Source organism: Salvelinus alpinus, chromosome 30, assembly GCF_045679555.1.
Source record: "Salvelinus alpinus chromosome 30, SLU_Salpinus.1, whole genome shotgun sequence".
NCBI classification, from domain to species: Eukaryota; Metazoa; Chordata; class Actinopteri; order Salmoniformes; family Salmonidae; genus Salvelinus; species Salvelinus alpinus.
In genome coordinates this window covers 9,860,364-9,874,088 of record NC_092115.1, presented here as the reverse complement: position 1 = coordinate 9,874,088, position 13,725 = coordinate 9,860,364, and the positions used below count along the sequence as shown (strand labels likewise).

The 13,725-nt window shown below is 42.4% G+C and overlaps 1 protein-coding gene across 1 annotated transcript in view; it reads left to right on the top strand.

The window, feature by feature from the left end:
* LOC139559487 (E3 ubiquitin-protein ligase rnf213-alpha-like) overlaps window positions 1-13,725 on the top strand; it is a 60,265-nt gene that overhangs the window by 18,295 nt on the left and 28,245 nt on the right. Inside the window, exons 21-34 of the mRNA XM_071375524.1 lie at window positions 245-404; window positions 514-731; window positions 1,089-1,226; window positions 1,528-1,689; window positions 1,868-3,158; window positions 3,431-3,615; window positions 3,707-3,862; window positions 6,130-9,732; window positions 9,825-9,955; window positions 10,228-10,323; window positions 10,444-10,565; window positions 10,950-11,072; window positions 11,293-11,342; window positions 11,477-11,621. Of these exons, the coding sequence (XP_071231625.1) occupies window positions 245-404; window positions 514-731; window positions 1,089-1,226; window positions 1,528-1,689; window positions 1,868-3,158; window positions 3,431-3,615; window positions 3,707-3,862; window positions 6,130-9,732; window positions 9,825-9,955; window positions 10,228-10,323; window positions 10,444-10,565; window positions 10,950-11,072; window positions 11,293-11,342; window positions 11,477-11,621 (6,580 nt within the window). The remainder of the gene's footprint in view (window positions 1-244; window positions 405-513; window positions 732-1,088; window positions 1,227-1,527; window positions 1,690-1,867; window positions 3,159-3,430; window positions 3,616-3,706; window positions 3,863-6,129; window positions 9,733-9,824; window positions 9,956-10,227; window positions 10,324-10,443; window positions 10,566-10,949; window positions 11,073-11,292; window positions 11,343-11,476; window positions 11,622-13,725) is intronic.

Sequence of the window (13,725 nt, the reverse complement as noted above, 5' to 3'; positions counted from 1 at the left end):
GGTGCTATCTAGAACCTTAAAGGGTTATTCGGCTTTTCCCAAATGATAACCCTTTACAGAACCCTTTTGGATTCAATGTAGAACCCTTTCCACAGAGGGTTCTACCTGGAACCCAAAAAGGGTTCTACCTGGAACCCAAAAAGGGTTCTCCTATGGGGACAGCGAAGAACCATTTTGTAAGCCTGTTTTCTAAGAGTGTAGCATTACTATCGTCTATTCATATAAATTATTATGGTGTTTCCAGAACACTGAGGACTTTAAGGAAGAGAGTCTGAATCGCATTGATGACAATTTGCTGGAGATCAAGAAGGATCTTGAGGACATCACAGAATCTCGCAGACAGTGTCTTCGAGAGCTCGGACTGAGGAGAAACTTTGTCAAATGGGTGAAAGAAGCTCTTGAAGGTGAGGTCATACCAGAAGGCAAGGCAGAGAAAGAGCAGCATCAGTAGTAGCCAACTAGTTAGGGTTTCCCATAACGGAACTTAAAACAGTTTTTTCTTTGCTGTTGCAGACATCAACGAGCTGAAAGTGTTTGTCGACCTGGCCTCCATCTCCGCCGGAGAGAACGACTTGGATGTGGACCGTGTAGCCTGTTTCCACGATGCTGTGCTTGGTTACTCCTCCATGCTCTATGGGCTCCCACCAGATGCCGACTTTCATGCCTTCAAGGAGGCTTTGACAAAACTGTGGAAGGCGCTTGGAAATGACAGCAACATACCAAATAAGCTGGTTAGATGTTATGATAATTATGACATATTTAACATTTTGGGAAAACTTGTCAAACCTGAAGGACTGAGGCCTGTATTTCAACATTGTAGATAATGGATTTTCAGCACTACACTTTCAGAATTGTGTTTTATTTGCAGAGCACCATTTACCAGACATGATATAGTATATAATGTAATATATTTAGCAGATAGCTTTATCCAAAGCGACTCAGTCGTGCGTCCATTCATTTTTTACTTACGGGTGGACCCGGTAATCGAACGCACTATCCTGTCATTGCAAGTGCCATGCTCTACAGACTGAGCTACAGAAATAATGCTTGAAAACCCATATTCACAATTGTTTCCTCTCTGATTGCAGCGGGATACTGCACGCCATTTGGAGTGGCTGAAAACGGTGAAGGACAGCCATGGTTCTGTGGAACTCTCTTCTCTTTCTCTGGCCAAGTCCATCAACACAAGAGGCATCTACATTATCAGTGCACAAAACCAGAAGAAGGTATGTTCAATAAAATTAGGAAGGTTACTGTGTTTATAAACAACTGAAATATTAGTTTATATTAGTTTTGTTGGAAGATGTATCTTTGTTAAGGAGTTACCGTCTAGTAGTGTTGAGCGATTACCGACCTCAGAAGGCACTAATCGCTCAGCACTGCTGTCTATGTTTGTACTCATACGAGGTCTTAAATTTCTTTCTGCTATTGTTTAACAAATATCTGTAAGCACTTTCCTGAATACCCGCATAAGTAGATGGATGCTTCTTATATTGGGTCTTGTCCATTTTTTGTTTTCTTCAATAGCTGTGTTTAGACACTGCCCTGAAGCTGCAGATTCCAGAGCAGCAGGAGGAAGATCAGATGCGCAACTACTCCTTAGAAGACCTGAGAGATCTGCAGAACAAGTTAATGCTGATGTCTGGAAAGGGGGAACAAAGCCAGATTGAGGTGGATCACTTTACTGAGGTAATGTGATTGGGGACCTTGAGGATCATCACACACCTGAAATAATAATTACTGAAAATATCATGCTATCACAGAATCTTTAAATGAACATACCTGAGATTTATATATTTTATTTGTAATATATGATTTTATGTACAGAAACTAAAGTTTTAAACAATAACTTGCTTTATCTTCTCAGGTTTTTGACAGTGTCCAGAGGCTAGCTGTAGCGTTTGTAGATCTTTATGCAGCTGGGAACCCACTTTTTAGGTGTTGGGAAGCCAAGATTCACTGTAATACTCAAAGTGATACTGGTATCGTAATGGAATTCAACCTTGGCAACATTCTACAAAACATAATGGTGGAGGGCAATGCAATGGACCATCTTACAGACCTGTGCAGGAAGATAGAGGTGTGTTTGGATGACTGGAACAGATTCATGGACAAACAAAGATCTCAGCACTATTACCTCAACTATTACACCGCAGAGCAGATAGTCTACCTTTGTAATGTTTTGACAGAGAAGAATTTGAACACTAAGTTGGATGAAAAAGTGTTGATGATGCTCTCTTTCATCAAACCTGACTGCTCCGTGTCAGATGTGTGGGAGACGTGGATGACTTTTCAGAACAACATGACAGAAACTGAGCAAGATGATGACACCAGATTTCAGACATTCATTGACCTTCATAATGACATGGAAGACTTTGATTCTTCTTTTGCTGATGAGGGAAAATGTGCCATTGATGTTCTGCAGAGCCTTCTGGATCAGGCTGTTGGTGTACGAAAACTGGATCTGGTCTGGGATGCTTACATGAAAGATATGAGGAGTATTCTCCAGGACTCATTAGACACCAGAAGCTTTGGTAGATTGCTAGAGATGTTGGCCAACAAAGAGAACCAGGAAGAAGATGATGAAGAACCCATGTTTTTAGAACCAAGTGAGAATACAGTCCGGAGAAAGCTCCCAAAAGGCCTCTTCAATTGTCAACCTAATCTCATAATCTGCCCACAAGATGAAATCTTGACTTCAAGCATCTGCTTGTATATGACCAGTGATTATGAGCAGCTGCCTACCTACGATGAAGTCCTACTGTGTACCCCTGCCACGTCCTATGAGCAGGTGGAGCTTTTCTTCCGCCGATGTCTCACACAAGGCTACTTGGGTGAGAAGATCTATACCCTGCTCTTCGCTGACCAGCTGAGCTATGAGGTGAGCTACGCAGTGGAGAAGTTATTTCAGAAACTGAGTTCAAGTTCCAGGAGCAACTACAGGCTGGTGATCATCTGCAGCGCAGAAAGAGAGCACACCTACATCCCCGCTGCCTTCAGTCAGTTCAAACGGAACATGGTGCCACAGGAGTCTCTTGAGAGGATTCAGAGATACCTGTCCAGGCATTACACTGTCCCCTCACACCAGACCAGTGCGGCATCTGTGTTCAAAGGTCGACACTTTGTTGGAATTGTGTCTTCCCAGAGAGCTGGAGTTGGTAAGTCATACCATACTGAATTATTTTCACTTCATATAGTCCCACAGAGCCAAACATGGGTTTTCAAATGTAACCCTGGTATATTTAATATTACGAATGTGTTTTTTTTTATTTTTTACGTGCGTTTTTAATTTCAGTTGCAAGTCTTGAGTTTCAGGAATACTAATAGTTTATACTCTCAACACATATATGAGTTATTTAAGTAGAAATGATTCAATGCCATTTGACCTAGGTCTTTGTAGAGCTGAATCAAATGTGTTATTTATTTGTAGGAAAATCTCTGTACATACAGAGGTTGTATGAAAAACTGGAGGGGACTGTGACAATGGGAACCACATTCCGTAAATGCATTCGCTTAATTGAGCCCAAGGTCGATGAGCATATCATTCTTCAGTCCTTGTTTGAAACGCCAGAGAGCAAGGAACACAAAGTCTTTCATTTTGATGTCACATCCTCGGTAAATATTCATAGTAAATAACAAGATATTGAAAAAAGTTGATGTTTTTCTGTGACAGGAGATTTACATGCGTGCTTTTGATGTGCTCCAGGTACAGAAAGGCCTGCATGAATTTCTATTCAAACTGTTCTTCCTGCGTTACCTGACGGATTCCGATGGACTGATGTGGAAATGCAGCAACAAGCACTTGTATGTGATTGAGACACTACAATCCACCAATGAACCGCTCAGACATGCTTCAAGATCTGTAAGTGTCAATCTTTATTTAATTTTTTTTGTCATGTCACGTGAAACGGTTTGAAGTATAGTGTTAAATAGCCCTACCAAACTCAGACCAGTGGCTAGCTGCTAGCGTGTTAAATTGAATTTTTTTTGTGGTCAAAAGAGATAGAGGAAGATCAGTGTTTTCCGATGTCATTATCTGAAAACACTGATGACATCATCTAGTGTGCATCATGTAATTTTAACCAACTATGAGCAGGAAATATATATATATATATATTACTATGAGCAGGAAATATATATATTCCTATGAGCAGGAAATATATACACTGCTCAAAAAAATAAAGGGAACACTTAAACAACACAATGTAACTCCAAGTCAATCACACTTCTGTGAAATCAAACTGTCCACTTAGGAAGCAACACTGATTGACAATAAATGTCACATGCTGTTGTGCAAATGGAATAGACAAAAGGTAGAAATTATAGGCAATTAGCAAGACACCCCCAATAAAGGAGTGGTTCTGCAGGTGGTGACCACAGACCACTTCTCAGTTCCTATGCTTACTGGCTGATGTTTTGGTCACTTTTGAATGCTGGCGGTGCTTTCACTCTAGTGGTAGCATGAGACGGAGTCTACAACCCACACAAGTGGCTCAGGTAGTGCAGCTCATCCAGGATGGCACATCAATGCGAGCTGTGGCAAGAAGGTTTGCTGTGTCTGTCAGCGTAGTGTCCAGAGCATGGAGGCGCTACCAGGAGACAGGCCAGTACATCAGGAGACGTGAAGGAGGCCGTAGGAGGGCAACAACCCAGCAGCAGGACCGCTACCTCCGCCTTTGTGCAAGGAGGAGCAGGTGGAGCACTGCCAGAGCCCTGCAAAATGACCTCCAGCAGGCCACAAATGTGCATGTGTCTGCTCAAACGGTCAGAAACAGACTCCATGAGGGTGGTATGAGAGCCCGACGTCCACAGGTGGGGGTTGTGCTTACAGCCCAACACCGTCCAGGACGTTTGGCATTTGCCAGAGAACACCAAGATTGGCAAATTCGCCACTGGCGCCCTGTGCTCTTCACAGATGAAAGCAGGTTCACACTGAGCACATGTGACAGACGTGACAGAGTCTGGAGATGCCGTGGAGAACGTTCTGCTGCCTGCAACATCCTCCAGCATGACCGGTTTGGCGGTGGGTCAGTCATGGTGTGGGGTGGCATTTCTTTGGGGGGCCGCACAGCCCTCCATGTGCTCGCCAGAGGTAGCCTGACTGCCATTCGGTACCGAGATGAGATCCTCAGACCCCTTGTGAGACCATATGCTGGTGCGGTTGGCCCTGGGTTCCTCCTAATGCAAGACAATGCTAGACCTCATGTGGCTGGAGTGTGTCAGCAGTTCCTGCAAGAGGAAGGCATTGATGCTATGGACTGGCCCGCCCGTTCCCCAGACCTGAATCCAATTGAGCACATCTGGGACATCATGTCTCGCTCCATCCACCAACGCCACGTTGCACCACAGACTGTCCAGGAGTTGGCAGATGCTTTAGTCCAGGTCTGGGAGGAGATCCCTCAGGAGACCATCCGCCACCTCATCAGGAGCATGCCCAGGCGTTGTAGGGAGGTCATACAGGCACGTGGAGGCCACACACACTACTGAGTCTCATTTTGACTTGTTCTAAGGACATTACATCAAAGTTGGACCAGCCAGTAATGTGGTTTTCCACTTTAATTTTGAGTGTGACTCCAAATCCAGACCTCCATGGGTTGATAAATTTGATTTACATTGATCATTTTTGTGTGATTTTGTTGTCAGCACATTCAACTATGTAAAGAAAAAGTATTTAATAAGAATATTTCATTCATTCAGATCTAGGATGTGTTATTTTAGTGTTCCCTTTATTTTTTTGAGCAGTGTATTATTAAAGGGGATAGACCTTTTCACATGAAAAAACATGACCTTTTCTACCTTGAAAGTAGTCCGTGGGGTGGAGTCAGCAACCCAAGATTTGACTTTGTTTACTAGGCTACAGTGATTTGCGGTTAGCATTGCGTTTAGCTTCATATGATGCATTTTTCATCATCACACTTTTTGCTTTGTCCATAAAATGCTTTTATCTTAATACTTTTATTGTTGACATGCACACTTTTTTGGGGGTCATATCAACAGTGGACTAATGAACAAAATACAACAATATTTAATAAATATATCTTTAAATACTTTTTCTGTTAGACAACTCATTTTAGTCATGGAGGTAGTGTTTGTCAAAATACTTAATACGACATGTATTTGTCTGTTTAGGATCCAAAGGGACACTTTCCTCTCTTTGAGGTCTTTCCTAAGGTCTTCTGCCGTCCACCAAAAGAGGTTATGGGGTTGGAAGCGAGAAATGGCGACGATCCAGTACTGGACACTGAGGACCCACTCATGGATGACCAGTGTTTTAGGAGTGAGACCTTTCAAAGACCATACCAGTATCTAACACGGTTCCATAGGGGTGAGAATCTCGACAGCTTCAACTACCAAAGAGTTGAAGGAACTCATGCAGAGTGTCTTCAAATGCTCTTCATCTACTGTGGTATTATTGATCCATCCTGGGCAGAGTTGAAGAACTTTGCTGGATTCCTCAATCTTCAGTTGCTAGACTGTGAGACATCGGATTTCTGCAACTTTGAGTTTGTTGGAGACACTCTTAGGGGATTCAGAAACTTTGTGGTTGACTTCATGATCTTGATGGCCAAGGACTTTGCCACTCCATCTCTCTGCATCGCTGACCAGAGCCATGGGAAGCAGCCGATGGACACTGAACTCAACGAAAGAGATCTAGCCCCGTTCCTCATCAGGAAGAGATGGGAATCAGAACCTCATCCATACATCTTCTTCAATGATGACCATGTGTCCATGACCTTCATTGGATTTCACCTACGGCTGAACGAGCAAAATGGGGTTGACGCCATCAATCCATTAACAAATGCGGTAATCAAGAGAAACATTATGACCAAAAACCTGTACAATGGCCTCAGACATCAAAGAGTTCCCTTTAACATCGACTTTGACCAACTTTCTCGAGCAGATAAGATTGAGCGTCTATGTAGTGTGCTGGGGACCAAGTGGCCAACAGACCCTGATGAAACGTATGAGCTCACCACCGACAACATACTTAAGATGATGGCCATTCACATGAGGTTCAGGTGTGGCATTCCAGTCATCATAATGGGGGAGACTGGCTGTGGGAAGACACGGCTCATCAAGTTCCTGTGTGAGTTGAGAAGGAGTGGGGCGCCCACGGAGAACATGAAACTCGTAAAAGTTCACGGTGGAACTACATCTGACATGATCTACAACAAGGTGCGGGAGGCAGAGAAGATTGCGGTTGCCAATAAAGAGAAACACGATTTTGATTCTGTTCTTTTCTTCGATGAAGCTAATACCACTGAAGCAATAAGCAGCATTAAGGAGATCCTATGTGACAACACTGCGCAAGGACAACAACTCAGCTCCCAAACTGGCCTGCAAATCATTGCTGCGTGCAATCCTTACAGGAAACACACAGATGAGATGATCAAGAGGCTGGAGGCAGCTGGTTTGGGGTACAGGGTCCGAGCTGAAGAGACTGAAGAAAGACTTGGATCAATCCCTCTTCGTCAGCTGGTGTATAGGGTCCAAGTGTTGCCCCCGAGCATGATCCCTCTGGTGTGGGACTTTGGGCAACTCAGTGATCACACAGAGAAAATGTACATCCAGCAGATTGTACAGAGAGTTGTGGAAACAAATTCAATCAACAGAGGATCCATCAGGATGATCACTGATGTGCTGTCGTCATCACAGGGATTTATGAGAGAGAGGAAAGACGAATGCAGCTTTGTCAGTCTCAGGGATGTGGAGCGCTGCATGCAAGTATTTGTGTGGTTCTACAACAACCACTCACTGTTTCAGGATGAGTTAAAAGCATTCCTCCAGAAACAACCCCAGGAGGAGAGGAGCAGGAGTGACCAGCTACACTCACCTGCCAGTGATCCAGTTGTTTGGTCACTGTTGATGTCTGTTGGTGTATGTTATCAAGCCTGTCTAGAAAAAAAAAAAGGTGAATACCAGACCGCAATCTGCAAATTCTTTCCCCAAGTCACCCCAAAGCAGATGAAGCAGGAAATCTCAGTCATGCAGGATCTTCTCCTAAGCGGTGTCCCAATGGGAGAGACAATAGCAAGAAACAAGGCTTTGAAAGAGAATGTCTTCATGATGGTGATCTGTATCGAGTTACGAATCCCCCTGTTTTTGGTTGGCAAGCCTGGGAGCTCCAAATCTCTGTCTAAAACTCTGGTTGCAGATGCCATGCAGGGCCAAGCTGCACATTCTGAACTGTACAAAAGACTGAAACAGGTTCACCTGGTGTCCTTCCAGTGCAGCCCTCACTCCACGCCAGAGGGCATCATCAACACTTTCAGACAATGTGCCCGCTTCCAAGAGAGCAAGAATTTGGAGGAGTACATCTCTGTTGTTGTGCTAGATGAGATTGGATTGGCAGAGGACTCCCCAAAAATGCCTCTGAAAACATTGCACCCTTTACTGGAGGAAGGCTGCATTGATGATGAGCCACTGCCTCATAAGAGAGTAGGATTCATTGGCATCTCCAATTGGGCCTTGGACCCTGCCAAGATGAACAGAGGCCTCTTTGTGTCCCGTGGTGACCCAGACCAAAATGAGCTACTTGAGAGTGCGAAAGGCATATGCTCATCTGACAAGATGATTCTGGAGAAGGTTAAGCACCTCTTCACACCTTTCTCCCAAGCATATATGACGACTTGCAAGAAAGGCAAAGGGTTTTTCGGTCTACGAGATTACTATAGTCTGGTGAAGATGATGTTCGCCATCACCAAGGCCTCTAAGCAGAGCCCCAGTACAGGTAATATCATTGAAGCAGTCCTAAGGAACTTCAGTGGTAGAGATGATGTGGACGCAGTGCGTATATTCACCAAAGAGCTGCCGGGCCAATTCATTCAACCTGATTTGGATGGCATCAGCACTATTGATCTGGTGAAACAAAACATTGTTTCCATTTACCAAGATGAGGAGTGCCGATATCTCCTTGTCCTCACCAAAAACTATGCGGCCCTCCAGATTCTCCAGCAGACATTCTTCTCAGACCACAACCACCCAGAGATCATCTTTGGTTCCAGCTTCCCAAAGGATCAAGAGTACACTCAGATCTGCAGAAATATCAACCGAGTGAAGATCTGCATGGAAACTGGCCAGACTGTTGTGCTTCTGAACCTTCAGAATCTGTACGAAAGTCTCTACGACGCTCTCAACCAATACTATGTTTCACTTGGGGGTCAGAAGTATGTTGATCTTGGATTGGGAACCCATCGTGTGAAGTGCAGAGTTCACAAAGACTTCCGGCTAATTGTCATTGAAGAGAAAGAGGTGGTCTACAAGCAGTTCCCAATTCCCCTGATAAACCGTCTGGAAAAGCACTACCTGGACATCAACACTGTTCTCAAGAAGGACCAGAAGGAGATTGTCGAACAACTAAAGGAATGGGTCAAACACTTTGTCTCCTTGAAAAGTCAACAGTCCAAAACAGACCGCTACAAGCCACATGATGTCTTCATTGGTTACCACTCAGACACATGCTCCTCTGTGGTCCTGCAAGTGACTGAGAAGATGAAAACTGAGTCTGACGAATCTGACACTCAGAGGAGAGTCCTGGATGAAGCCAAACTTATCATGTTGAACTGTGCAACTCCAGATTCTGTCATTCGACTTGACGGGACTAAATTATCTGATGATGAGACCGAGAACCTGACGCAAGTCTATTTTGAGGAGCAGAATCATCATTCCCTGGCAGACTTCATTGCCTCTCACACACAAGAGGAGGAATGGTTGCATTACTACTTTACAGAGGTAATTCACTTGAATCTTATCTTTTTAAGAATATACCTTGAATAGAATGCATCTTATATTGCTCATAAATCGTTTTTTTGCTCTTTTTGAAGGTCACAACATTTTCCCGGCTATTGACAGCAGCAGATATCCATCAGCTGCAGAACATCACAGAGCGTTGCGACTTCAAGCTTCTCTCGCTGCAACAGTTTGACACGGAGCATTCCTTCCTCAAAGAAATCAGGTCTGCTTAACATTTTGAAGAGAAGCTCAGTATATAGGGTTGCACAATTCCAATTACTATCCCAAAATGTTTCCCAGTATTCCTGGTTGGAAGATTCCTGGATTTCCTGCTTATTCCGTTCTGATTCCAGGCGTTTTCCAATCAGGATTTCTGGGAATTCTGGGAAAGTTACCAGAATTTTTGCAACCCTAATTGTATCACTTGTGTGTGTCACCTTGTAGATCATTCATAAGAATGGTACAGGATTAGGAAAATAACTGTGTTCTCTCTAGGCAATTTCTTGACTCCACATCTGCCGACAAAGTCCTCATCATCCAAACAGACTATGATGAGGACTCCCAGAGCATGAACATTCTGGCATCTGCCAAGTGAGTGATTCTCATTTAGATTTGTCGTCACAACTATTGGAGAGAACTAAAGTACTGAAGTATTAGGTTACACTTGTTGTATTTTTTTCATTTAAATGTTTGATCTTTGAATCTCCTCAGATATTCATCCATAAATGAAATAAACAAATCAAAAGAAGGTGACAATGGAAGGGTGTTTGTATACTTTGTTACCAAACTGCCCCGAATTAAAGGTGGAACCTCCTATGTTGGATTTCATGGAGGTGAGTTTGTGTTAAAAGCTATACAACAGGCTGATTTAATGGTATGATCTAGCATACCACAAAGAAATGATCTGTTCTGAAATGCTTTCAATATTTACCGGTATTCAAAATACAAAAAAGGCACTTGCACATGTGAGCAATCTTTTTTTGTAGGTGCATGGTAAAAATTGAATAACATGAAAGAAAAGAGAGAGCAGCATACAGCTCTTGCTAGCGTCACTGTTCTTTATCAAGCTTATAGTATCGTCAGAGCTTTGACAAAAGGCCTTGAGGCGCGATGCGTAAAGTTTAATAAAGAACAGTGATACTAGCAATAGCAGTATGCCGGGTTTCTCTTTAATATTTACCGGTATGCAATTTTCCATCCTCTTTTTCTTTGCAAAGGACCCTGGAAATCAGTTCACATTGACGACCTTAGAAAATCCAAAGAGTTTGTATCAGACGTCCAGTCCTTGAGAAAGCTACCCATCAGCCAACTTTTTGAGAAAATTGAAGAGCCGTCCGAGGGTACATTTTACTTGAATTATAAATGATAAATATCCAAAATTACTTAAATACAATTTTTTTATGGCCAGCCCCAGTAGGAAGAGAACCCATGACCCTTTCATTGCAAGTGCCATGCTTTACCAACTGTTATTTTGCACAGTAGCACAAATGCCATAGTTGAGAATTGACTGTAAATAATCCTAGATAATTCGTTTTTTCATAGTTTTCTTTCTTGTTCCAGCAATGCAAACAGATGACACATACATCGAGGCACATGGGGTAGAGCACTCTGTAAGTAATGTATACTACATATTGTATAAAAGTTTGTATTGCAGTTCTTAATTATGATATGCAGGTGCTTCTGGCTTCTGTAAACCTAACAAGGTATGAGGTGTGTTTTTCATGTGAGCATGTTGTTGTTTCAGGCTGAGTTTGATGCCACAGATCTGATGCGAAGCTGTGTGCAGAGTGCAGTGAGCATGCTCAGAGATCAGGAGGACAGTGGAGCTCTCAGCACCAGGAGGGTTGAGATCCTGCTGACACTTCTGGACGATAGCGAGGACCTGAAAGGTTACTGACCCACAATATTTCCAGTGTGTTACTGTAGTTTCAGTGATAACGAGGACATGAAAGGTTCATAACCCACAATATTTCCAGTGTGATACCGTAATTTCAGTGATAGCAAGGACCTGAAAGGTTACTAACCAACAATATTTCCTGTGTTTTACCGTAATTTCAGTGATAACGAGGACCCGAAAGGTTACTAACCAACAATATATCCTGTGTTTTACCGTAATTTCAGTGATAACAAGGACATGAAAGGTTACGGAACCACAATATTTCCAGTGTGTTACTGTAGTTGCAGTGGTTAAAGACAAGACCTAGAACCCTCTCACTTGAAAAACAAATACTACAGTTCACTATAAAATATTACAGTACTTGCTATAGAATTCTGTAATAAACTAGAACAGTATGCTACACACTGTAGTATCCCTCGATCGTGTAGTGCTTATGTTGTATTATGTGTAAGGGATAAACGCCAACGTTCTGTACATTACCTTGGAAATAATGGACGAGGCAGCGGCACAAGGCAGAGCCGAGTCCTCTTGCGGAATTCGTTTTTCCAATGTAATGTGAAGAAAGGAGGCGTTTATTCCGCTTATATCATTAGTTGCCAAAGAAAATAATATTAAAGCACACATTTTAACGGTAGAACAAAAAAAAGTTGATATTTAAATGTTTATAAAAACAAATTCGTACTTCCTCATCTTTTGGTTGCTAGAGACGCGACCCAGTCGTTTGTTCGATTAGTTTGATATTGATGGTTCTATATGTGTTCCTTCGATATTTTCACTGGCAACGTTCTTATCCTCTTTTGCTAACTAGCCAAATAGCTACGGCTAACGCAGTTACGACCTCTGCAGCCAGAATAACAGCGAAGTAGCTGCATTTGCGTTTGTTTAAGCTGTTCTCTATTGACATTCATTTGGATACATCCATATCAATCTGATGATGCCTGATTTTGCCTGGCATAGCTAGAAACGTTTGCCTTCTTGTCAGGACACTTGACACTGTTCTTTACAAGGAGATTGCATTACGTATCAAACACTGGGCTAGAACCTAGCTAAATAATTTGTTGAACCTGTAAATAAAAAAATAGCAATTGCTGAAAACAGCTGGTCAAACTAGAAACGTGGGAGGATATGACAGCATAGAGCCACTAAACTAGAAACATGTGGGAGGATATGACAGCATAGCACCACTAAACTAGAAACGTGGGAGGATATGACAGCATAGCGCCACTTGCATCATGACTGCAACAGTAGGGACGAGAGAAATTAATGTTCATCACTCATCATGTTAGGTCATCAGATGCTCCAAAAAAAGTAGCTAACTAGCTGAGTTTTTCCTTGTTAGACCTGTGTTTACAATGTATCCTATTTTGGTTTGTGTGGTTGTTGGTTTAACTTTCTGTAACTTTGTAGCAAGTACGGTCTGCATGTGTAGGTGTCCCGATGTATATTTTCCAACTGTCCATTATCTGGTTTTAATGCCCATTCTAGAATGCCCTTCTAGCCAATCAGAAACAAGTATTCAACAATACTGTAGTATAATGTAGAATAACTATATTACACACTGTAGTATCCCTCGATCATGTGTAGTACTTACTATCGAATGTTGTAGAAAACTATAGTAAATACTAGAGGATTTTACACACAAAACACACTGTAGTAAATAGTACAGTAATGTCTGCAAAAACACAACACTTAAAAAAAAAACGTATAGTAAATACTACTGTATTTAATTTGCATATACCCTGCCCATTCCCATCCCCATATCCCAATTTGTGCCACCCATAAGTTGGAAACCTGCATGCCAAGTATATACCATATTTTGTGTTCCTTACAGGTTATACAAAAGAGCAGAATCTCTGAACTATCCGTTCAGACCCCAGTCCTACCTACCTGCAGGTTATGGATAATGTAATCTTTTAGTATTTCTCCAGTAGGTTTCCTCAAGGAGAAAGCCTGCACCTCTATGTCAAAGATAGTAAAACAAAAACACTGTAGTAAATACTACCGTAATGTTTGCAAAAAACACGACACAATATTAGTCTGCAAAAGCACTACAGCAAATACTACAGTATACTACAATCCGCAAAATCACATTTTAT